The sequence below is a fragment of the Dipteris shenzhenensis genome, chromosome 11, assembly GCF_047967505.1.
Source record: "Dipteris shenzhenensis isolate YYH24624 ecotype China chromosome 11, Dip_SZ_1.0, whole genome shotgun sequence".
Classification (NCBI taxonomy): domain Eukaryota; kingdom Viridiplantae; phylum Streptophyta; class Polypodiopsida; order Gleicheniales; family Dipteridaceae; genus Dipteris; species Dipteris shenzhenensis.
The window spans coordinates 17,727,840-17,752,654 of record NC_141606.1 but is presented as its reverse complement, the minus strand read 5'-3'; the positions used below and the strand labels follow the sequence as shown (position 1 = coordinate 17,752,654).

Genomic DNA, 24,815 nt, shown 5'->3' with positions numbered 1-24,815 from the left:
ATTATTGCCTAGCACTTGTTCTTTCATTTTCCTTTCCATTTTGCTTATCATTATGCTTTCCACATTTCCATTCCGTTACTAGATCTCTTCAGCTATTAGAAAATTTCAATTCTCAGAATATTTCTCATAAGCTACAAAAGTGGTATAGTACCAAAAGTACAAAAATGACAAGGCTACTTAGGAAAGCGTGCTATTGCAAAGCATGTTGTATACATACCTTTTCCCTCTTCTCCAAGAATGCTCTCTTTCGGAACAAAACAATCTTCAAATACAAGCTCACACCTGTCATAAATAGCAACTTATTGAAGTAGCCTCATATACCACATATCAGCAGTTTTTCCATTACGACAAGCAATGAGGAAGATAGAAACCCCATAAAGGAGGGAAGGGGAAGAGGGGGCTTAACGTGTCACTCCCTCGCATCCCTAGTTTATCCAGTTTTTGGGCTGTGCTGAAACTGCAAAATAAAAATACCAGTTCAAACAAAAGGCATGCAAATTCAATAGTATCACTCCAGGTCATGCTTAGGCTGCACACTTGGGAGAATGATGAGATTTTCAAACACGCGTTCCTTAGAAAGTGTCAAAAACTAATCGAAGCATTCAGCCATACACTCCCTTGCACTTGCAAAAGAAAATTTTCAAAGAGCCAAAATAATATTTATAGTTCATGATCCATGCTTCTGGAAAACAGTTCAGAAGTCAAGAAGTACAAATCACAAAGTTCAATTGTGAATTTTGCAATACACTACAAACCATAAAATCTTCATAATTTGACAAATGTATTGTCTCATGCACACTGCAGAAAGCCACTTGATGTGACCCACCCTTCGGAAAGTGACAATATACTTTGGCTTTCTTTTACCCCTTTTGCATGGGAAAGCAATGTTTTTTTCCTCCGCTCCCCGTTAAGCACCCACCTTTACGTCATGGAGCCAGACCCGAAGCACACAAGAACCAAACTAGAGGACTTGCAGCACCACCAGGAAGGACCTCTTACTCGAGGGCGCGTCAAGCGTATAAGGGAAATTCTATGCAATGCCTTTCTCCAGAACTAGACATGATACTGGCTCTAGTAGTCTAGAACAGCACAAAGCTCTGCATCGCCTCCAGCCAAATATCCAAGAAGAAGAGATGACAATTACGCAATAAGAGCAATCAATCTGAAAAAGAGACACATGATGATTCTCCAAGTAACTGTGCCACTACAGTCATGATGAGGATTAGGGAGTGTCTAACGTTAGATTCTTGAGAAAGGTTAATACGTCTTCCTCCAAAGAGGAGATGGCCTCCAAAGTCCTCCAAGACAGGATTATGAACTATAAGAAATTAGCCTCTTTATCTAAGGAGCTGGTCCCCAGATTTCACCCAGATAAACCAAGATAAACCAAGGTCAAACCAAATTCCTGTTTGCGTTGAACTACCTGATATGCCTCTCTCACTGTGCAACTAAGGCAGCCAAGCTCTGTGAAGGCTTGGGAGAGGTGCTAGGTGTGGAAAATGAACAGTCCCTTAACCCAAGGGGTAACCCACAGATGTGTATGCAGATGGATCTTGCAGAAGATCTCCTATGGGCCTTGGTAATATTGAATAGGAATGGAAAGCATACAAATAGCAGCAACTCGTATTCAAGAACCTCCCTAATTCCTGTTTCTTGTGTAGGTTGTCAACACACATATTGAAAAAATTTCCCTAGAGAAAGAGCAAGCCCAAGACACCTAAGAAACCTCCACCCCCTCACATGGTTCAATAAAAATAAATGGGTATCAAAGGGGAACAAAAGTAAGAGTCTGAGCCAACCAAGAAAGCAGAAGGAAAGATGGCTACAACAGGAGAGCTCACAAGCAAGGCACAGGAAGCATGGTCTTGTGTTTTTGAAGAATGCTTTTGAGGCTCTTGTTGACAAGTAAATAGAGGACTAGATTCAGAAAACAAGGATGACTTAGAGAACATAGACGTAAGACTGGAATGGTCTAAGGATTTTGAGGACGAAATCAACCAAGGAGTGCTACGGTCACAGAGTTGGTTGATGACAAGGATTCAGAGAAGGAACATCCTCACCCAAGTATAGCTGAGGAGGACTTTCCAATACAAGGTAAAGCTTTGGCAATACTTCAAAACAAAAGACAGTTGTCTCAGACCAAGGAGGCCACTTTACCACCTAGAAGCCCCACTCCCAGGGCCAAGAAGGGGAAGAATAAGAATGATAAGCAATTATCCTTTCTCACACTTAATGTGTGTGGACTTCGTGACCCAGCGAGAGGGTTTGAAGTAGCTAGTTGGTTGAGAGTAAATACTCTTTCTCGAAGCTTCTTAGATTTGGAGGAAGTCAAGGTCACTGATCAAGCTCTCGAAATGAGATTAAAATCAGTTGACAGGAGAATCTACACAAGTGATGAAGAGGGAAGAGAAGGGACGGTAATTGGGGTCCTTTCTCATTTCAAAGAAGGCATCAACGGCAATGAAGGATGCTGAGGAGAGATGGCTGGCCTTGCAATGCAAAATGAAAGGGGTTTAGTTTACAATAGTCTCAGTTTATTCTCCAGAGGTGTCCAAAGTAGGAGGCAAACATGGGAATCTTTATCTATGCTGGGTGGCAATACCATTATACTTTGGAGATTTCAACATGGTTGAGAACAAGGGGGACAAATGGCTGCATAAAGGGTCTGTTTTAAGAGGGTTTGAGATGTAGGCATGGGAACACTTACAAGACTCATTACATTTAGTGGACTCTGGCAACCCTGGGGTATACATGTAGATTGATAGACAGATAGGGGAGAATAGGAGGGAGGCAAGGCTGGACACACTATTTCTTTCCCAAGAATTACTTGACAAAACAATTAGTCACTCCTCTCATATTTTTTATATTATTCAGATCATGAACCCCCTACTCACAATATGTGACTGGTGTGGGTACAAGAATGGCGACCCTGAGCTCTTTCAGTTAAAGGTGTTCAGAAAGGTGATGTGGAGGTTAACCTTCGCTGAACGCAGACTTGCCTCTGTCTCTTGGCTTGAAGCAGTAGAAGACACACAAAAACTGTTCAAAAAATGCCAAGAAAAATAGAGCAAAAATCAAAGCCAAGAGAATGGACAGCCTTTGAAGGGTTGGAGAATTTGGCAAGGCCGGGGGATATCAATGCAAAGGAGGAGCTCAGAAAAGTCAAAAGGGATATTAAATTCAAGAGCAAATCAAGCTTAATGAGTCTAAAGTCTACTTCAGGAACTGGTGGGCTGGTAAGATTGACATACCAACCAGAGTAACTTTTAGACTCATTAGGAGAAAGAGAGCCAATGAGGAGGTGCCTTTGTTAATAAGAGGTGACTCAACCCAGACCACTTCTACAGAGAAGAATCTTCAGATAGTTTTTCAAAAATTTCAAAATTTATTGTCTACTTTAGTTGAAGCAGATGTCGAGGTAATGAGTGCAAGAGAAATGTTAGCAGGCAAGAGAAAACTCAGTGCAGAACTTAGACAGCTTCTACCTTGAAAAACCTAAAGGAGCTGAAAGAGTCTATTGACTATATTGATGATAGAAAAACCCATGGAGAAGATGGTGCTTCTAGACCCCCCCGCCCTCCATCCCACTCTTTATAACGACTAAAAACTACAGCTCAATCAAGACCACTAATTGGACATATACAAATTGACAGGTGATGGCACAATGAATAACCACCCAGCCATTCTCTGGTTCAGCAAGCTCGTCACACTCTCTCATGTAAGAAGTACCTGCATGCTGAATACCAAATCCCACAATTCCCTAGATGGATCTAGTATGCCACATGTCTACATTTTAGGGTACCTCCTAAATGCATCATTTACCCCTCTCTTGGGATATCATTAAAATCATTTGCCCCTTGGCACATTTAATGCATTTAGACCCCTTAGCCTTAGATCCACCTAGTCTAGTGCCATGTCATCCTCACCAAGGACCTTGACCTTGATTCCTTTTTGATCATTTACGTGAAGCCCAAACAAATATAATACAAACATTGATCCTTTAAAGGAAAATGTCGACTGACCCTTCCAAGGTCATGTTGCCTCAACTTGAGCGTAACATTCCTTCCCTCTTCAGGCATCAGCGTCCTCAATGATAAAGTCTGGGAACACTCTCCATAACTGGTATACGGATTCCCAGGTAGCTTATGATAGAGGTAAACCATGCCATGCAACCAACACCGTGGGTACCTTCCGATTGCGTACTTGCATTGTTCCTCCGTCCAGAATTCTTGTTGGTTTGCGTCCTGTATTATCCTCTATCTCCTGAAACAAAACAACACCCTCGATTAGTGAGTCACCTGTATGCAAAAATTTCTTTAAACGAGAAACATGAAACACTGGGTGCACCTTACAACCCTGTGGTAATTCTAATTTATAGGCCACCTTGCCTATTCTTTTTAGAATTAACCATCGCCCACAATATTGGGGTGATAACTTAGTACACTCTCCTACAGTCAAAGACTTAGAGTGCGAAGGAACTCTGAGAAAAACTTTTTCTCCTTCCTTAAATTCTCTAATGGATCTGTTTTCATCCGCATACGCCTTAGCTCTATCCATAGCTTGGCGGATGTTAGCTCTTGCAAGTGCTAGCATCTCCCGCATCTGAACCACAAAGTTCGCGGCATTAGGCACTTTCTGAGGTACTCCAACTGTTGTTGGATTCGCTGGTCTATAACCATAGTTCAGCTCAAACGGACTGAACCCTGTAGAGGAATGTTTTCTATCATTGTAGGCAAATTCTAACAATGGCAACCACTTGTCCCATGTATGTTGCCTGAATGACACATATGCTCTAAGCATATCCTCTAAAATTTGGTTGATTCTTTCCGTTTAACCCTCTGTTTCTGGATGATCCCCACTACTCATTCCCAACTCAGTCCTTAGTGTCTCAAACACTGCAGACAAAAAATGACTGGTAAATTTGACATCCATTTCTGACACTATGGATTTGGGTAACCCATGCAAACAAAATATATGTTTAATAAACAAATCCGCCACTTGCGGGACACTAACAGACTCTCTAGTTGAAATGAAGTGAGCCATCTTGGTAAGACGATCAACTATCACAAGGATAGAATCATATCCACCTTGTGTCGTAGACAGACCTACAATAAAGTCCATGGAAATGCTCTCCCACCTACCTAGTTGTATTTCTAAAGGTTGTAAAAGTCCGGGTGGCTTCACCCGCTCTGCCTTACTTACCTGACACGAAAAACAACGTGTCACATATTCATGAATATGTTTTTTCATTTTCGGCCAAAAGAAATCTCGCTTCATGAGATCATACGTTTTCTCGACTCCTGGATGTCCCGCACATGAGCTATCATGGCATTGTTGAATGACTCTCTGCTTGAGATCATTCTGATTAGGTACTACTATCTTGCTATTTCTTTTCAGCATACCATCTCTTATGGTATATCTTGCATAAGTTTGGTCTTTTCTAGATGCCAGGTCACCCTTTTTCGGATGCCAAGTCACCTTTTTCCCCGGGTTTAAATACATGAGCCTTAGGCCAAAGGCTCTGGACGAACTCGTCCACCTTTTGAGTTTCTCTTATGTCGGTCATTAGAGCACTCTCTAATACCGTGAAACTCATATTATGCATAATGTGTGACAACGCATCAGCAACCTTATTATCCTTCCCTCTTCGGTACCGAATCGTCAAGTTAAACTCCTGCATGAGTTCTGACCACCTAGCTTGTGATACCAAAATCTTACGTATATAAACTGTTAATGCCTAACTTTCTCTGTAAATCACGAGCATAGGCACACACACTTTCCTCAAGCTCACGCACCAACAAGATCACCTGTGGGAGAACTTAGATGCCTAGACGTTTCTTGACGATGAGTCTTTTTTGATCCAAGTCTTGCGAATAGAGCATTTCGGACCTTGCTGCATAACATGATAGGCATCCTATTTAACTGTTGCAGCCATAAATACCATAGTCTGACTCTGTACATGAAGAAGTTACTTCTTGATTCCTTCCTCTCTCATCCTAAGGCTGTGGATGTTCTCCTTCAGCTCCTCCACTCTTTTCCCACTCCGTGTAACAACTTCATTTGATTCCCTCAGCATCTATTGAAGCTGCTTAAATTGATCAATAGCATCAAGATGGGAAGTTGATTGTGTGCATGGGAAAAGGACCCATGGGACAAACTATAAAAAAGACAATTGGAATCAATTATTTCAAAAACCCTAGAAGAATATTCTAAATATTAAAGTTAGATTTTAAGCCAGCTTTTTGCTTTAGCTTTATGGCTTTTTGGCTGTTCTGCCTTTTAGCCTAGCATAGGAATCTATGTGTCATCATTACTCCCATCATTACTCCCATCCTAGAACATGTGGTCTAGTAGGAGTTCAAAGATGAAAATAGTGACTTTTCTTGGATGACCTCAAGACCCTAGGAACTAGAATAGGATCCCTTTTTTAGGGATTGAAAAGCATGGAATGATGACATGTGTCCCTATCCCCATTTCCTAAACACATGAAATGATGCCATGTGTCCTCTCCCACGTAACCCATTCCTAGTTCTTTTGACTATTAGCACATGGTGGGGTGGGAATCGGATAGAAATGCATTTGAATATGGATGGACCACTTTTTCCCATTTCCATTCTATTTCTTTACATGCACTAAGACCCCTTAGTTCTAAAAAATTTCCTAGTTGGTTTGAGGTTATTGATTTCCAGTTATTCACAAACTAGAATTGCTAGGATTATATTCCATTTTCCAGCCTACTAGGCTGAGAAGCGGCTGTTATTCCTTGCTGCCTGCTCCTCCCTACCTGCTCTCTGCCCCTTCCCCTCATCTTGCCTTAGTCCTTCCCTCTCTCCTTCTACCTGCCCCCATCTGCTTGTGCCCTCTTCGCTATTGTATTGGACCTACTGCACATACCATACAACCATACAATGCCCATATGGTCTCCCACCCCTCAATTTTTGCTCCTCCTTTAGGGCTCCACTCCACGCACCCTTCATTCCTCTGCCTTCGTACGAACATATATGGCCATCCATATAGGCCGTACGGCTATTGTTCCTCTTAGGCCTTTGCCTTTATATTGCTCCCTCTCTGCACTCCCCTTAGCTTTCCCTCCTTCCTAGCCCTTATTAGGCCACCTCTCCCTTAGCGTCCTCTCTGCCCTTAGTTTTTTCCTCCCTTAGCTTTCTCTTGGAGGTCTCTTTGAGGTTGCACAGAAAGGACCTACATAGGATTCAAGTCGCCTTCCACTTATCGATTGGCAATCGCTCTTCAGCCAATCTTAACCTCAGTTCTTCACCGGCCATGAAGAACATGTATCTTCTCTGAAGATAAGCTGCATCAGCTCAAGAATAACGTTGGTTCAGAGAGTGCAAGCACTCTCTTTGCATGCATTGCATGCATTGTGTTCGGGCAAGATCCGGGTGGACAGACAAGATCATGAGTACCATCGGGGTCAAACAAGGGTGTCCTTTGTCGCCTACCTTGTTTGGCCTCTACATTGATGAGCTGGAGACAGTGATGCATACACAGGGGGTTGTAGGTTGCTCTCTTGCGGGCACGCTGATCCAGATTTTGCTCTATGCAGATGACGTGGCTCTCTTGTCTTCCTCAGTAGAGGGGCTTCAGAGACACCTAGATGCACTACAGTCCTTTTGTGAGTCTCATGATTTGAAGGTCAACTTGGGTAAAACCAAGGTCATGATCTTCAATACATCTCGAGCCATCATGCGTCAGGAGCAGTTCACATTTGCGGGGTCATCTGTTGAGATAGTTTCATCATACACTTATCTTGGGGTTATCTTCTCCGGACCGAGCTTCACTATGAGACCCGCGATGCAGGCACGCTTGAGTAGAGGGTATGCCTCATTGGCCAGGCTAGAGAGGCAGTGCTTCCACTCGCACTTTCAGGATCCACGCACCAAGGGATTGCTTTTTGACTCCTTGGCTCGCCCAGCGGGGATGTACGCAGTCCTTGTTGGGGGCTAGACTTGTCGGATACAGAGTGGGCCCGTGTGGAGCGGCTACAGGTTCTCATGTTATCACGGATGATTTGTGGTAAGTCATCCGTTCCTCACCAGATCATTCAAGCTGAGTTTGGGTCACCCCCTTTACAGCTAGATGCTGCATACAGGTCATCACATATCTGTACCGAGTTAGGGAATATGGGGATTATACCTCGAGGCGTAGCAGGCTACCATGGATAGCTCTATCCTCTTCTATGGCACTTGCAGCAGGAGGAGATCAGAGGTGCTGGTATGCACGTACAGAGAGATGGTTTGAGCGATTGGGGCTCCACATGGATAGACTACCTCCCTTCCAGTATAGCATGGATGCTCTGTTCTCTCCCCTCTTATCACACAAGGTCAACCAGGTTATCCGTGAGGATCTACTACAGCTACACACTTTTTGGACCTGGTTGGAACTGAGTGAGCTCCCAGTGAAGCTTAGCTTCTACAGAGATCACTTCTTACATATCACAGCAGAGGGTTTCATTGACCCACCAGGATACACACAGATTCACCTACCCCACTCGCTGAGGATCTCTCTTGGGCAGTTCCGGGTCTCTTCACACAGACTTCGCATTGAGAGCGGCAAAGCAGAGCGACTACCCAGGGAGCGGCGCATATGCACACTGTGTGACATACAGGAGGTTGAGACAGAGGAGCATTTCATCTTCAGGTGTCTTGTGTACTATGAGATCCGAGGACGTTTCCATTGCCTCTTCAGTGATAGTTATGGGATTTTAGCCTGTTTCCTCTCCTACCCAAACTAGCGGTGTTTGGCAGGTTTCATTCATGAGGCACTTAGAGAGAGGCACTTAGAGACCGCAAGAGGATACTTCGAGCATGGAGACAGGAGCAGACTTCTTCCTCAGTTGATCCCTCTCAGAGCTCTATCACGAAGTTCTTTTAGCTAGATCACATGGACCCCAACAAGACGAGGCCTCGACATGACCGTGACCCGGAGCCTGTGACCCCACAGCTCAGATAGAGGGTCGACACACAGATCACACTTGGAGACATCCCCCCCTTGTTTAGAGTCGGAGCTCGACCGACGGGGGTCACAATAGCCCTGGTTAGACGCAGAGCTACGACCAGGAGACGTGCCAGGACCACACCTCTGAGTGGCCGATAGCACTCTATTGCCGACTTCATGCCTCCACTGCCTCATCCATCTTGATATCTTGCTGTTGCTGGGGATGATGATGATATTGATGATGATGCTGAGATTTATATATAGTTGACCATCGACATGACTATATTGTACTTAGGACTTAGTACTGCCATTCTGCATTTTTGCATTTTTTGCATTTTGCATTTTGCATTGGTATGGATGCTCGTTTAGTAGCTCCACTACCACAGCTCGTTGTATCAGGATTTTCACAGTCTCATAGACCCATCGGTCTTCTGAAGACTTTAATAAACTTTCTTTCTTTCTCCAGAACTCAAGCCAGAGATTGGATGCTTGCAACCCTTCCTTCGTATCTCTCTACACATCTTTCAAATACTTGTCTTTTGGCGAGGGGCTGCTTTCAAGTGGTCTTTTATTCCCTCAATTTCACTTCAGCAATTTTAGCGAGTTTCAAAAAGGGTTTCTCTTTTCTTTCAATTTAGTCACTGAGATTCCCCCCCTCCTGCCATGCCTACTTCGGCAATTGAGGCAATCATATGGATGAGGTGCCTCATGTTGGGGTCATTGTCTCTAATCCTAACATTTTGGATGACCGCATTATGCTTCAGTGTCTTGAGGGGCTCTCTTTTCAATCAAAGGATCGAAATTTTTGAGATGCCAAGACCAATCTTTGGCCATTTTGCTAGAGGTCTCCCAAAGAAAAGAAAGTGTCTCAAAAGGAAAAGAGGGAAGATTGTCTCCTCAAATTTATAGGGTCTTACTACCACCTACGTTCCTGCCCATTAGAGATGGTAGTAGTTCAAGATGGTAGGGTCATAGCTCTAGACCCAACACATTAGGAGCCTCATGCCGCAAAGCACCTTTTGAGTCTCAACCCCTTTCTTCATCTGCTCAACAAGTTATTCACCATGACAGATATCCTTTGTAGACCCTTCCCTTGGGCATGAGACGTTCAAATATGGTCTCTAAGGCAATGACATCCTCTTTGATTGACACAATGTCACTACCTTCCAAGTTATGCTTATGACTTAGAGGTGGACACTCAATTTTAGATTATGCAATGTATGCTTTTACCCTTTTGGATAATTGTGGAGATTTCTCGAAATTTGTTCCTTCCACCCTTGCCGATGGGTAGCTCTTGACCTATAGTCATGCATGGTCGGATTCTCATAGACACTCTCATGGACACCTAGAGCAACATTTAGTGAAGGCAACATGGCGTTGAGAGAGAGAGAGAGAGAGAGAGAGAGAGGCTAGGGTGAGAGAAATGATACTCAAATGAAGAAAGAAAGAAAGAAAGAAAGTCTATTAACGTCCACTAGAGACCAAAAGGTCTATGGGACATGAAGAAACCCCTCTAGTACATCTGCTTTAGGGAGGCTTTCATTCATTCCTCCAATATGATGTGACAAGTTGATGACACGTGGCACTCACACATGAACCACTACTAGAACTCCTAGTACAACACACCAACACACAATCTTTGGCTATGATTTCTTCAATACCCCCCTTCAGAGCAAAGAGTGTGAGACCCAACATGTAAGGAGCAGACCGATCACCCCTCCACCACCATACTGCAAAGAGCAAGTCCAACTATCCAACACCACCCGTGTGATAGTGACTTCTCACTCAGCTTGCGACTAACAAGAGTAGACCATCACTCGTTACCCCCTCCCCCCCCCCATCTTACTATGAACTGGGTGGTCAATACAATCATACCAAAGTAAAAGACAATACAATCATTTTTGGGGGACAACCCAGGGTAGAGTACCCTTTTCGACTCCAAATACATTCATTTTAGAGGGACTACCCAAGGCTACGAATCTTTATTGCTCAACATAAAAACACACTGACAAGGAATGGTAACAGTAAGCATCATCTACCACCTCAGAGAGGGATAGATCATCCAATGTAGCAAATAAAGCTTGCTCCTTAGGTCCAGTAGATGTGGCGAAAAGATTATGGAGTTTGTCCCATGTCTCCTTGGCTGAACTATTGAGGTCAAGATGATGAAGTAGACTGTCGGCCAGCCTCAAACCAATATGTGCTAGTGCCCTGTCATTCTTCTCATCCCAAGCACAATGAAGACTCAAAAGGTGCAAGTAGCAAAAAAAGAAGAGGTGGCTAGGAGCGAAATGAACCGGCTAAGAACGCACAGCATAGGACAGGTTTGAGAAGAATTAGGGTTAGGGCTGAAGAGGGAGATGACATGGTAGGACGAATTAGGGCAAGGCCAACCTGCTCTAATACCATGAAGGCAACATGGTGTTGAGAGAGAGAGAGAGAGAGAGAGAGAGAGAGAGAGGAAATGATACTCAAATGAAGACATAATAGAAAGGCTTTCATTCATTCATCCAATATGTTGTGACAAGTGAAGTACAAGCCTTTATAGACTAGGTACACACACTAGTACCAAGTGCATATGGGATAACTCCCAAGATGACACATGGCACTCCCATGTGAACAACTACTAGAACTCCTAGTACAACACACCAACACACAGTCTTTGGCTATGATTTCTCCAACATTTAGGACTCTTGCTGAGTGGCCATAGCTAGGAGAGGCTCTTTCATGAGGAAGTGGGACCATGGAAGGACTTTTCTTCTTAGACAGCACACAAGTCCCTCATGGGAATTTTCATGCACGTAATTGATAGTGACAACTTTATTTTCAGCCAGATTATTGGTAACTATCCATTAGGATGTTTTGTTCATCATTAGGAGTCATTCTTGGCTTCATGTGATCGGTCATACTTAAAATAAAAGTCTCTTTTCTGTAAAAAAAGAAGAAATCATCTGGCTTTCGAAGCAGCGATACATTGCACTATAATGGTCAGCTTGGAGTTAGAAAATCCTAAGTAGCTTAGGGATCTACAATTAGAGCATGCCCCCTTTGTTAACTTCACATCTGTCATAGCTGAATATTCAATACCACCAATTGGGAGTAGCCTCACAGCATTGCCGATTGGCTGGTAAGGTGCTCACTCACCATCAAGAGGCATTATGTCTTCAAATGCAAAGACTCTTTTAAACTTACTGGCTCATCTTATTGAGGCATTTGGGAACGCTGCTCATCTAATTGTGTGCAGAAAAAAGAGAGGCAAAGGTCCTTTATGGAAACCTCACAAGCGATAGCTATCTCTTCTCGCTGAAGAGTGCAGTTTCCTTGTTTTCACGACTCCCTGCCACCTCTTTGCAAATTAATATCCTTTTTGGGCTATTGGGAGTAGCAATATCACTAATTGCTTTGTTAATTTAGTTGAGCTCTACTTGGACTTCACCAATTCATTGCACTACTTTTCAGATTAGGCCTGTTTGTTAGGATGTTAGCCATCTTGGGGTGTTTTGAATGCTCAATAGGAAGGGTTCCCTTTTGAATGGGAAAAAGATCGACTGGATAATAGAGCAACGAAATAAACATGCAACAATGAAGGTTATTGTCGTTTCTCACTAAGCAAGGAAATAAAATGCCACAAACACACCAAAAGGGAAAAACGGGATCAAAAGGACAGGTGAAGCCAAAGAAGTGAACATAATAAGGACAGAAAAGGATGGCATGACGAAAAGCATGCAGCAAGAATGCAAATCAGCAAAGGAGACCAGGATTAAAAGAAACACCTACGATAAGGCTAATATTGGCAAAGGGCACACCACCTATAGGGTGAAGAGATGAAAATGCACAACAAGGAGAGAGCAGGGAACAGGTGAGGATACCAACAACTTCAAAAGCAGAGAAAAAAGACAAATATGGTAAAAGACATTTCAAAGAGCACACTGTCATGATAGAATTAAAAACTAGATAGAGGAAACCTATAGTAATGGGAACGAAAAACTTTACCCATCCATTCCTTTTTCAAGGATGAAAGCAGTAATCCCCTTTGACCCAGCATTGATGTCGGTTTTTGCATACACAATCTGCAGCACCAAGTGTGAACATCAAGAGATCAAAGAGAGACAATTTTACGAAAAAAGAGATGTATCCAGATCCAATCGAACTTTTTAATTCCCTTGATTCAGGAAGATAACTGACAAAGATAAATTACATGTTTGAATGCAAAAAAAGAAATACTATACAATTTGATAGAGCGCATCTCATAAGAAAATTATCTACTTATCTTGCTTGACACATTTCAAGGAACATAGCAGAGCTTCCACAACAAAAATGTGTCTCCAGATGAATTCCATGTTTGAATGCAAAAAAGAAATCCTATACGATTAGGTAGATTGCATCTCATAAGAAAATTCTCTACTCATCCAAAGACTTATCTTGCTTGACACATTTCAAGGACCATAGTAGAGCTTCCCCTACAAAAATGTGTGTCACTGAGAGGCAAAGGTCTAAATCCCATCTATATGTGAGATCGGAGAGAGAGAGAGAGAGCAAGAGAGTGAGCTTGAGAGCTGAAAGCTTGAGAGCTGAGTTGCAATAGAAGAGTGTAAAGAGTACAACTCAAAGAGTGAGAGATAAGGTTTTGTCCTAGTGACAAAACCTTAGTAGTCACTAACCATAGTTAGTGAACTAACTGCGGTTAGGGGGAAAAACCTCTTAAAGAGGGAAAAGTGCCCCTAACTAGCTTATTAAATTACATTGGTCACTGCTGAATTATATCTATAATTCTAACACCCCCCTGCAGTGCCAATGTCATGTACAAGGCTGATCAATCACCAAACGGATATAAGTTCAAGGCACTGCGAAATGCCTCAAACTTTTCACGTGGTAGTGCTTTGGTGAAAATATCTGCAACATTGTCATGTGTGGACACAAAAATCATACTGATCTCTCCTGCATGCAACTTCTCTCTGATGTAGTGATAGTGAACCTCAATGTGCTTCGTGCGAGCATGAAACACTGGATTCTTTGCCACTGCAATGGCACTCTGACTATCAATGAGAATTGGAGAAGGACCCTCAAAAGATAGATGAAGATGAGCAAATAGACGTCGCAGCCAGACACATTCAACTGTTGCTGTGAAAGCTGCCCTGTACTCAGCTTCACATGATGAGGTAGCCACTGTAGATTGTTTCTTGCTCAGCCATGAAATGCAAGATTTACCCAAAAAGAAACAATGCCACTAGTGGACTGCCTAGTGTCATAATCACCAGCCCAATCTGAATCATTGTAGGCATGCATCTGCAAGCCACCCCCCTTGGGAAATAACAAGCCAAAAGACTTCGTGCCCTGCAAATAACGGAAGATGCGCTTAACTGCCTGCCAATGCATAGTTTTTGGGCTGTGCATGTACCTGCTCACCTGAGATACTGCAAGCTGAATATCAGGTCTAGTGTTGCAGAGATATATGAGGCATCCAACAGCCTGACTGTAAGATGTGGCATCAACTGATTCTCCTGCATCATGCATTGTGAGTTTCAGCCCCGGCTCCATGGGAGTGGCTATGGGCTTACAATCATGCATGTTAAATCTGTCAAAGAGTTTCTGCACATACTTGGACTGAGACATAACAGTGCCACGTCTCTCTTGAGAGAACTGGATCCCCAAATAAAAGTGAAGCAGCCCCAAATCTGACATGTTAAAGGTGGTCTGCAAATCAGCTTTGAAATCTGCAATTTTATCTTTATTGGACCCTGTGAGCAGTAAGTCATCGACATAAAGAAGGATGACTAAAATTTCCCCCCCATCCATCTTGATGTAGAGGGTGCTCTCAGTAGGACTATTGTGCAGCCCCTTGCTGGTCAAAAAGGCATGAATCTTGGCATACCATGCACGAGGGGCCTGTTTCAGCCCATACAAAGCTTTGTTTAGCTTGCATACCTGAAGTGCATTTGCTGTAATTTCAAAGCCTGGAGGTTGTTTGACATACACCTCTTCCAGTAAGTCTCCATTTAAGAAGGCTGTTTTTATGTTTAACTGATGAACATTCCACTCAAAATGTGCAGCCATTGCAATAACTGATTGGATGGTGGTCATCCGGGATGTAGGAGCAAATGTCTCCTCATAATCTATGCCCTTTTTCTGAGCATAGCCTTTAGCAACCAGCCTTGCCTTGTATCTGTCAATGGAGCCATCTGGCTTCCGTTTGACCTTGAAAACCCATCGTGTGCCAATGGCATGTTTACTTGGTGGCAAGTCTACAACATCCCAATTCTGGTTTTTTTTAATGGACTGCAACTCATCGTGCATGGCATTCATCCAATGCACATTGTCCTTTGCTTCTTCGAATGTGGCAGGCTCCTCCTCATCAAGAAGTGTACCTGCATATGCTGATTCCACTGAATTAGCACCTTTCATGTGCCTTGCTGCACTGCGAGTCCTGCCAGGTAACGGAGCATCAATTTTACTCTCCCTGAGAGTCTGTAACAGCCAGTTTGGGACTGTTTTTGCTGCATGTATGTCTGCAATTTCTTGCTGCACCACCTGTTCCACGGTTTGTGGAGGTGGCAAGACATCCTGTGGCGGAACTAAAGCATCGGGAGGTGGCTGTAAATTCTGATTTGCATCAGAAATATCAGCAGGGGAACCCAAGGCAATGGGTAGCAACCCCTCAAAGACATCCTCTAAAGAAGAAGGCATTTGAAATTCAGCCTGAGTGTGAGCTGAATTTTCTGCAAATATCACATCTCTACTGACAATGATCTTGCGTGTAGCAGGATCGTAGAGACGGTACCCCTTGCTTTCTGCACTATATCCAACAAATATGCACTTAATGGCTTTATCTGACAACTTGTGCCTAAATTCAACTGGCACATGAGCATAAGCAAGGCATTTAAAGACTAAAAAATGATCCACTGAAGACTTTCTCCCATTCCAGACCTCATAGGGAGTTTTTGTTTTTAAAGCCTTAGTGGGAGCCCGATTTAAAATGTAATTGGCACACATCAGACCCTCAAGCCAGAATTTGAGAGGCATGTGTTTGCTTTTCAGCACATCTGTCCATCTCCATGAGAGTTCTATTTTTCCTCTCAGCTTTGCAATTTTGCTAAGGGGTCAGCTCACTGTGAGCTGATGCACAATACCCTTGCCTTTCAGAAAAGCATCAAAATCTGCAGACAAGTATTCCCCACCTCTATCTGTGCGTAATGTCTGTATCTTGAGTCCGGTTTCATTTTCAACCATGGCTGAAAAGTGTTTAAACACCATGAACACTTCTAATTTGCGCTTCAGCCCAAAGACCCAAGTGAAATTGGAGTAATCAATAAAGGTAACAAAGTAGAGATGACCACCCAATGATGGAGTCCTCATGGGACCACAAACATCACTGTGTATAAGCTGTAATTTGCGGACAGCTTTAACTGAACCATCCTTTTTGAAGGGGAATCTATGCATCTTGCCTAAAATGCACCCTTCACAGGCATGTGGAGGAGGTATTTCAAGAGGTGGCAATGCATCAACCATAGAGTGCTTTTGAAGTGTCATCAAGCTGTTGTAATGCATATGGCCATATCGGGCATGTCATAATTCTGCATTTTGAATGGCAGCAGTAGGGGTAGAAACTGCAAGAGCATGGGCTGCTGTTTTCTCAAAAAGATCAAGCTGAAAAAGCCCACGCAGCAGAGTACCAGATAATCTTAAGGCATAATCATTTTCCATGTCTCGGACAGCACATTTGTCATCCTCAAAGATGACCTGAAATCCATCTCTGTTAAGAGTGGACACTGAAAGAAGATTCTTGGTGATACCAGGCACATATAAGACATCTGAAAGTCTGAAAACTGAGCCATCAATGGTAGTGAGCTCAACTTGTCCTATGCCACGTACTGAATATGACGAGTTGTTGGCACAAGTGACTTTCTTACCAACGGGAGGTGGATGCAAGAAAGTAAAGAGACACTTCCTAGAAGTGATATGCTTGGATGCACCGCTGTCAAAATACCAGGTATTCAGTGTTTCATTGACATTGAAAGCTGATGCATCCGTAGAGGAGTCATAACTGCAAGTCAGAAAGGCATATGTATCATCATTACAAGTGGCTGTACTATCCCGAGCATCTCGAGCAGCCAGCCTAGAATCTGAAATGCAAGATAAAAAGGCATAATCTTGTCCAACAAAGTTGGCTGCAGCATCCCCACTGTCAGATGCATGAGGAGCTAAATCTGAAACAGCCATACCGGACCTGTTTTTCTTCTCTTTTGCAAGCCTCTTTCTACATTCTGTAATGTGATGACCTGGCTTTTTGCAGTAATGACAAAAACCCTTCTTCTTGGGCTTACTTGCATCATTTTTAGCCTTCTGTGAAGGCTGTCCTGACCCACTGGAAGGCTGATTTACTGATGTCTTAGCCTGTCCCTTTGTTTTTGACTTGAACTTTGAGAGCATAGCTTGTTCACCTGCACGTGAAGCCAAGTTTTTCCTGGTCTGCTCTTCTTGAAGTAGAAGTCCTATCAACTCATGAAAAGTGAGAGGATTTGCACCCCCCCTCAATGATAAGTTCAGCGAGGTATGAAAGCTGAGATAAGACTCAAGAAGAGAATTCAAAGTGATGGTAATCATCTCTGAATCAGGAATAATCTCATCTATGTTCAACAATTGCTCTCTGAGATCCTGTAGCTTTGTGAGGTGGACTAACATGGAGTCACCCTCTTCCATATGTGTATTACTTAACTCTCTTTTCAAAAAAGATACCCTTGCATCATTCCGGGCTGCATACATGCTTTCTAAAATATCCCACGCTGCCTTCGAGATCTTACACGACCGGATATGCGGAATGATAAATCTTTTCACTGAAAGAGAGATGCATGACAAAGCTAAGGTATCCCGTGAATCCCATCTCTTCTGCTCTGGAGTAGTGACTGTAGCTGCACCAACAACTTGTCCTGCAGCTGCACCCTGTGCACGACCTCTTCCACCTCCTTGCTGGGGAGGGGTAGCAGGTGCCATATCTGCTGGTCGGATCTCACCCCCATTGACATAATCCCATAAATTGCGAGAAATCAAAATATTGCGTACCATAAAACCCAGAGGGAGTAGTTGGTACCATCCAACTTGTCTTCCTGTGAAAGACCACCGAACTGGAAGTCATTCTGATTTTGATGGGCCATATCTGAGAAAGAGATTTAAGCAGATACAAAACTGAATTCCCTTACTGGGAATGAAATGCACAACTCCCAAAAAACACAGCCAAGCATTGGCTGTAAATGCAACTCAGATTTCTGCACTTGCACTGTCAGAAATCTATCCAAGCATCAAAAACTCTCCAGAACCTGCCAAAAGTGCTGCAAAACACTTCAAGAAAGGCAGTATGAATTGAAATCTCCAAAATTGCTCTCCCAACACAAAAGCCCCAAAATAGGCCCGAAATTGCAACCGGAAAGGGGCAAACTGATCAAAAGCCCCAAATGTTGCAAGAATTGCCCTGTGTCTGCAAAAGCCCCAAATTTTACTGCAAAATTGCAGTGTAATCACTAAATCCCCAAATTTCTTCAAGAAATTGTACTGCAAAACTGAAAGCCCCAAATTTCGAACTTGAAATTGCAACCAGAAAGGGGCAATAGCACAGAAAGCCCCAAAATTTGCAATTTCAACAGAAAGCCCCAAATGTTTGGACTAAATCTACAGATCTGTCTGCAAGATTGCAAGCAGAACCAAAAAGCCCCAAATTTCTGAAGCAGATTCTGCAAATTGATTGCAATGTCTACAACAAACAAGATGCCCCAAATGTACTCCCAAAAACTGAGCCAAACAATGGCTTTCTGCAAGATGTGCCTACCAAAGATAAAAAATGCGAGTTTCTCCTGCAAGAAAGAACTTATGCGCAGGTACAACCAGTTGTACCGTACGTACTGCAGATGTACGGTGAACTGCACGGAATCAAGGCGACCTTGTACGGCAACTGTACGGTAGCACGAGCTGTACAAACCTGTACGGAAGCAGAGATTGTACAGAGGCAATAATGACGACCTGCTGTACGGAAGCATGACCAGTACGGAAGTCAAGCCTGTACGGAAGCAGGAATGAAGACCTGCTGTACGGAATGTACGCACAGGTACAGTTGCTACATACGACGATGACGCAGGTTGTACGACATGTACGGCGAACTAATTGCAGGTGTGTTGGTACGGGCAGCACAGGTACGTACGGCCAACGTAGACTGTACGGCGATGATTACGCAGAAGGTACAGCAGGTACAAACAGTGATGGCGCAATAGGTACGATACGTACGGCGTCAGCTTAGCGATGCAGGTTCTGGAGTAGCAGATCCGTACGGAACTGTACGGAACGTACGGCGCTGTACGGACAGCTTTGTATTACTTCAAGTTGTACGGACGGGTTGTTGAAGCAGGAGCAGGAGCTACAATAAGAGCAAGAGCTAATGGGTTGGGTGCAAGAGCTCAACTTGGCTCTGATACCAAATGTGAGATCGGAGAGAGAGAGAGAGAGAGCAAGAGAGTGAGCTTGAGAGCTGAGTTGCAATAGAAGAGTGTAAAGAGTACAACTCAAAGAGTGAGAGATAAGGTTTTGTCCTAGTGACAAAACCTTAGTAGTCACTAACCATAGTTAGTGAACTAACTGCGGTTAGGGGGAAAAACCTCTTAAAGAGGGAAAAGTGCCCCTAACTAGCTTATTAAATTACATTGGTCACTGCTGAATTATATCTATAATTCTAACACTATAGCCTCTGCACATCTGGATCTCCATAGTTGCCATAGGATGTGCTTAAAGGTTAGTTGGTTTCAGAGATTAGATTCATCTTACAGGTTACTCTCATTCTAACCTTGTTAGACCAAGCATCCTTGCCTCGCACACCAAGGATGAAGATGTTAGGAGACTAATTGAAGGCGGTAATAACCCAAGCAGGGATGAAAATCCTGCAGATGTGAGAAGCATCTTATTCTCATATTGTGTGCTCTATATTATGATCAAGTGGAGCAGATCTGGTAAAACTGAATATCCTGATGGGCTCATAGTTTTACACATGTGAAATCCACCTCATGTGTCAGCTTCATCCAGTCACTTGCAGTGACTGGCTGAGCACTGGCTGAGCACCAACAAAAAAGTTGGATGGTATAGGAAAGAGATATCTTTGTAACTAATGAAGACCAGTGCATTGGATATGCTGAAGATAACTGGCCAGTGTCTGCTATTATGTCTAGGCCTCGTTCTCCATCTGTAGACTTGGCCTGGCAGATCATTGCCAGTCTCATTGCACCTGATTGCAAGGCGCCCTGATCACCTACATGCACAGTAGATAGTGGGCATTTCAACTTGGAGTTAAGCTGGTTTCCTAACTCAATTTATGAGCTTAGAAAGCGTAGGTTATTCTTGGTGTTCTAATCATATTATTTAATTCATTGTGTGCATGGGTAGAGGGATCATGGGGCAATATTTTAAGGAAATGTTAATTTCTAATTATCACATTAATTTCTATTTATGTAAAATCCATTTAAGCTAGATAATTATTTACTATTGTTATATAGCTGATTTTAGCTTTCCTTAGATGTTCTTTCCTTTCCTCCCTCATTCAATCTGCTTTTGCTAGAAGTGGGATTTTCTTTAAAACTTGCTCACTTGTCAGCATTTTGCCACCCATCTCTTGCTCTGGATGCCTGTTCTAACTTCCAAAACCTCCAGTGTTCACCAATGATTGCTCCTAGAGGCCTGTTTATGCACATCTTCCACTCATTCATTGTGTTAGGAAATGGAGTCAAGTTGAGTCAGTTTTGGTGTGTTCTACTAGGTGTCTAGGAGTGCCACGTGTCATATTAGCAGTTATCCCATATACATTTGGTACTTAGTGTGTGTGTGCCTATCCTATAAAGGCATTGTACTTGTCACTTGTCAAATCACTCAACTCATTCAAGTACAAGATACTTTGGTCTACATGTGAGTACTTGTTCATTGCTTTCATTTTTTATTTCCATTTTACTATGTTTGCTATCTTTTCTTTACATTCCTAGTGTTACCTTGCTTCTCTCCCTACCACTATGTTCCTTCGTGTGGTATCAGAGCCATGTTTCTAGCCTTGTCTCTCCTTCCCTTTCCAAGAGGTTGAGGTGAGGGAGGCCAATGAAGCTACCCGAGCCTCTTCCTCCTTGGAAGGCCCTCTTCTCTCTTGAGCTCCTCTACTTCTACTCCTTAGCCTCGCTCGTGAGCTGTTTCTTGCTGCAGTGACCAGCAGAGAGTGGTTTTCCAGCCCACCATTTCTGCCATCAGTCTCCTCATCACTATTGAGGCTGCCCATGCCAAAATCATGAAAAAAAAGAATGGTCGCAACCTTTACGACGTCTCTGCAGGCCAAACGGCATCAAATTTGAAGTCGAGCTAGAGAGTAAAATGTAGATCTCATTGAGAGCTACATTTTTCCTTTTTACAGCTTGTCAATCTGACGTCTCTACGGAAAGATATGGGTATTTGAAAAACTTCCTAGCCAAATTGTCCTAATTTCGCATTTTCCAATTTCTTTCCAATTTCTCCAAAATTTGTTGGGGATTTTGGGATTTTTGGCCTGAGCTGCACTTGGGGTTACAACTCTGCACATTTCAACCAGTTTTTTTCCAAAATCCTAATTTCTGCAAAAACCCTAATTTCCAGAATTTAGGGCTTTTCTGACTTTTGCAGTCCTTTGGCATAATTGAAGTCTCTGACATGTAAATTTTTTGGATTTCTCAAAATTCATGTAGTTTCATTACTATTTTGTACATTCGTTTGAGCATTTTGCCTCCTTTGGGCATAATTACTCAAATTTCAGACTCTACTCTGATCTTGGTGACTGACATCGCGACATTTTGAGAGTCATCATGTAATTGCTCCTTGTAGCTGCTCCCATGGCCGACATCGACATATCATTCGGGCATTCTTGCCATGATCTTCATCAACATAGTTCATTGACTGGGGATGTGCACATTAGTGCAGGCATCCACTTGGATATGTTTTACGGGTTCTCTGCCCTTGCTATGCATAAAATGAATGACATATTTCCTATTTTTTATATGTTTGAGTCAAGGGTACTCTGCCTTGGGTAGTCCCCCAAAATGAATGCAATTATGGTTTTCTTGAGTCAATAAAGGCTCTCTGCCTTGGATAATCCTCCTGAAATGATGTATTCATTTGTTTATTTTCTTGTGTGCGGCTCCATGTCCCTCATTAGTCCCTGGAGCCAAGAGGGGATGTATTGAGGAAACGTACTCTGTATTGGTATTAGTATTGAGGAAACCTACTCTGTATTGGTCTTATATGGGTCTATCTATCACGCCTAGCATTTGAATTCCAAGATGTTGGTGCTCTGGTTTCCTAGACCTTTGAGTTGGTTCTGCATCCATACTAAGACATGAGCCTCTGAGTCATGTTTGGGACGTAAAGCCATGAGAGTGCTCAGTCCGACCTTTAAACCATGCTCAGACTTTACCCTCTGAGATTGCATGGGAGCCATGTCTAGTCTTGACATTGCACAGTCCGATGACCATCATGGATCTTGTTCTGGTTTCCATTCCACTAGTCCCGAACCTTTTCTCCATGGAGGGGTGTTAGGAAATGGAGTCAAGTTGAGTCAACTTTGGTGTGTCCTAGTGAGTCCTAGTGTGAGTTTTATAGTACTAGGTGTCTAGGAGTGCCACATGTCATATTGGGAGTTATCCCATATACATTTGGTACTTTGTGTATGTGTGTACCTATCCTATAAAGGCATTGTACTTGTCACTTGTCAAATCACTCAACTCAGGTATCTTTCCTTTTCGTTCCTAGTGTTAGCTTGCTTCTCTCCCTGTAACCGGCCTTTGATCGACAAAGGGCAATGTAACTGACTCTATTATCTCACAAAACTGAAATACAGCCAACTTGAAACATTGCCATTGTCCACAAACAAAACTCAAAGCATGTAACTTCACTGCATAGCATCATTGAACCATTTAAGACAGCTAGAATGCCCCTACTCAAAAGCATGAAGAGTGATACATGTTGGCCCCAACACTTGGCGGCCCTTGCGGTATTTATTTAATTACTGGTTAGCTCAAAATACAAAGGGACTCCCTTCAAGAGCTCACTGACAGTTAGTTTGGACACTTCACCATCACCACCACATCCCCGTGACATACCCCGCTCTTGAGACAGCAAATTATCTTGTTTGCTGTCCCAAAATTACAGCAAATAGAAGAGGGTGTCCCAATAGGCATAAACAGCCCATAATCAATAGTACAACATCACATGAAGTACCAAAAATACAATGTACATACAGCAGGACTGCAGATCCATCTGTATGGCAGTGTATCAACCAACTGGAGTGTCATGATCACTCATCATAGAAGTCTCATGGCAAAAACACTGTTAGCATTAGTGCCTCAAGTGAAACTGCGGGGTCACCAAGCGACCTCTAGATATCCTGTGAGCTTGTTTGTACTGTGGGTGCAGAGGTGCTACCCCCCCCCTATGAGCATCCGGTAATGCTCTAGACCTGTGCTCTGCTGAACCGGCATGAGTTGCTACCACAGTAGGCTCGAGACCAAATGCCTCAAGGTAGAGCTGAAAATTTTGTGGTGAATCTGCCAATTCACTCTCTTCCATTCAGATCGCATCATTTGCAAGATAATTCTTGCACTTCAATCGATAGCGTCTGGCAACTCTACCATTAACCTTCCGATCCTTATGTGCCACAATATGCTCAGGAATCAAGACCTCATCTTGCTCATCAACTTTAAGTTTCTCTTCAACTGCATATCCTGTGGCACTTCTCCATGAAAAGGCTTCAACAAGCTAACATGGAAAGCATTGTGGATGGTCCACTGCTTGGGTAACTTCAACCTGTAAGCTACCTCGTTGATCTTCTCAAGAACTTGAAAGGGGCCTTAGTACCTCATATTCAGCTTGGTGTACAGCTTTACCTTCCCTTTCTTGCTCCTAAGGTGTGCCTTAAGAAAACGCAGCAACACCAAATCACCTTTTGTGAAAACCAGGTTCCTGCGATGCTTATCTGCAGCTCTTTTATGCTTGTCTTGGCTATGTTGGAGGGCATACTTAACCTTTTCATAGGCTGCCCGCAAGTCCTCCACATACTCATCTGCCACAAAAATCTTCTCTTTTGTATGCAAAAAAGGATGAACCTTTCTCGCTCCTTCCACTATTTCAAACGGTGCCTTACCCGTGGAAGAGTGCACTGTATTGTTGTATGCATACTCAATCAGCGGCAAATACTGTTCCCACTTTGCTTTGTGCTCAGACACATAACAACGCAGCAAATCCAAGGTTGTAGAATTCGCCTCTTCTGATTGACCATCAGACTGTGGATGATAAGAAGATGAAAGCAGCAGTGAGGTACCCATGTCATCAAACAAACCTCTCCAAAACATGCTGGTCATCCATGGATCTCTATCGCTTACGATAGACTCAGGCATCCCATGATACTTGAAAACACATTTCAAGAACTCCTTTTCCATCTGCTCGGCTGTTATCTTCTTCCTTACTGGAATGGAGTGAGCCATTTTGCTAAATCTGCAAATTATGATGCATATGCCATCATGATTAGAAGGAGTGCGAGGGAGATCAAAAACAAAATCCATAGCGATACTCTGCCATGGTCTATCTGGTATAGGCAAAGGCTGAAGTAAACCGGGCGTTTCTGCCTGTCATACTTCACCTTTTGACAAGTGATGCATGTCCTGACATAAGCCTCAACATCCTTGCATAGAGAGGGCCAATAAAAGTAGTGCTCTACTGCTTTGATTGTAGCCTCAATACCCCTATGCCCTACATACGGTGGGGCAGGACTTTCAGTGAGCACCTTATGCCTCAATGGCTGTGTTACACACAGCTTTCCATGCATC

The 24,815-nt window shown here is 43.2% G+C and overlaps 1 protein-coding gene across 2 annotated transcripts in view; it reads right to left on the bottom strand.

Annotated features, from left to right (window-relative positions):
• Positions 1-24,815, bottom strand: part of IVD (isovaleryl-CoA-dehydrogenase) — a 146,757-nt gene that overhangs the window by 41,186 nt on the left and 80,756 nt on the right. For both annotated transcript variants that reach the window (XM_087381271.1, XM_087381270.1), the window contains exons 9-11: positions 12,949-13,025; positions 407-457; positions 218-282 (exon numbers count right to left, since the gene is read on the bottom strand). In XM_087381271.1, the coding sequence (XP_087237397.1) occupies positions 218-282; positions 407-457; positions 12,949-13,025 (193 nt within the window). The remainder of the gene's footprint in view (positions 1-217; positions 283-406; positions 458-12,948; positions 13,026-24,815) is intronic.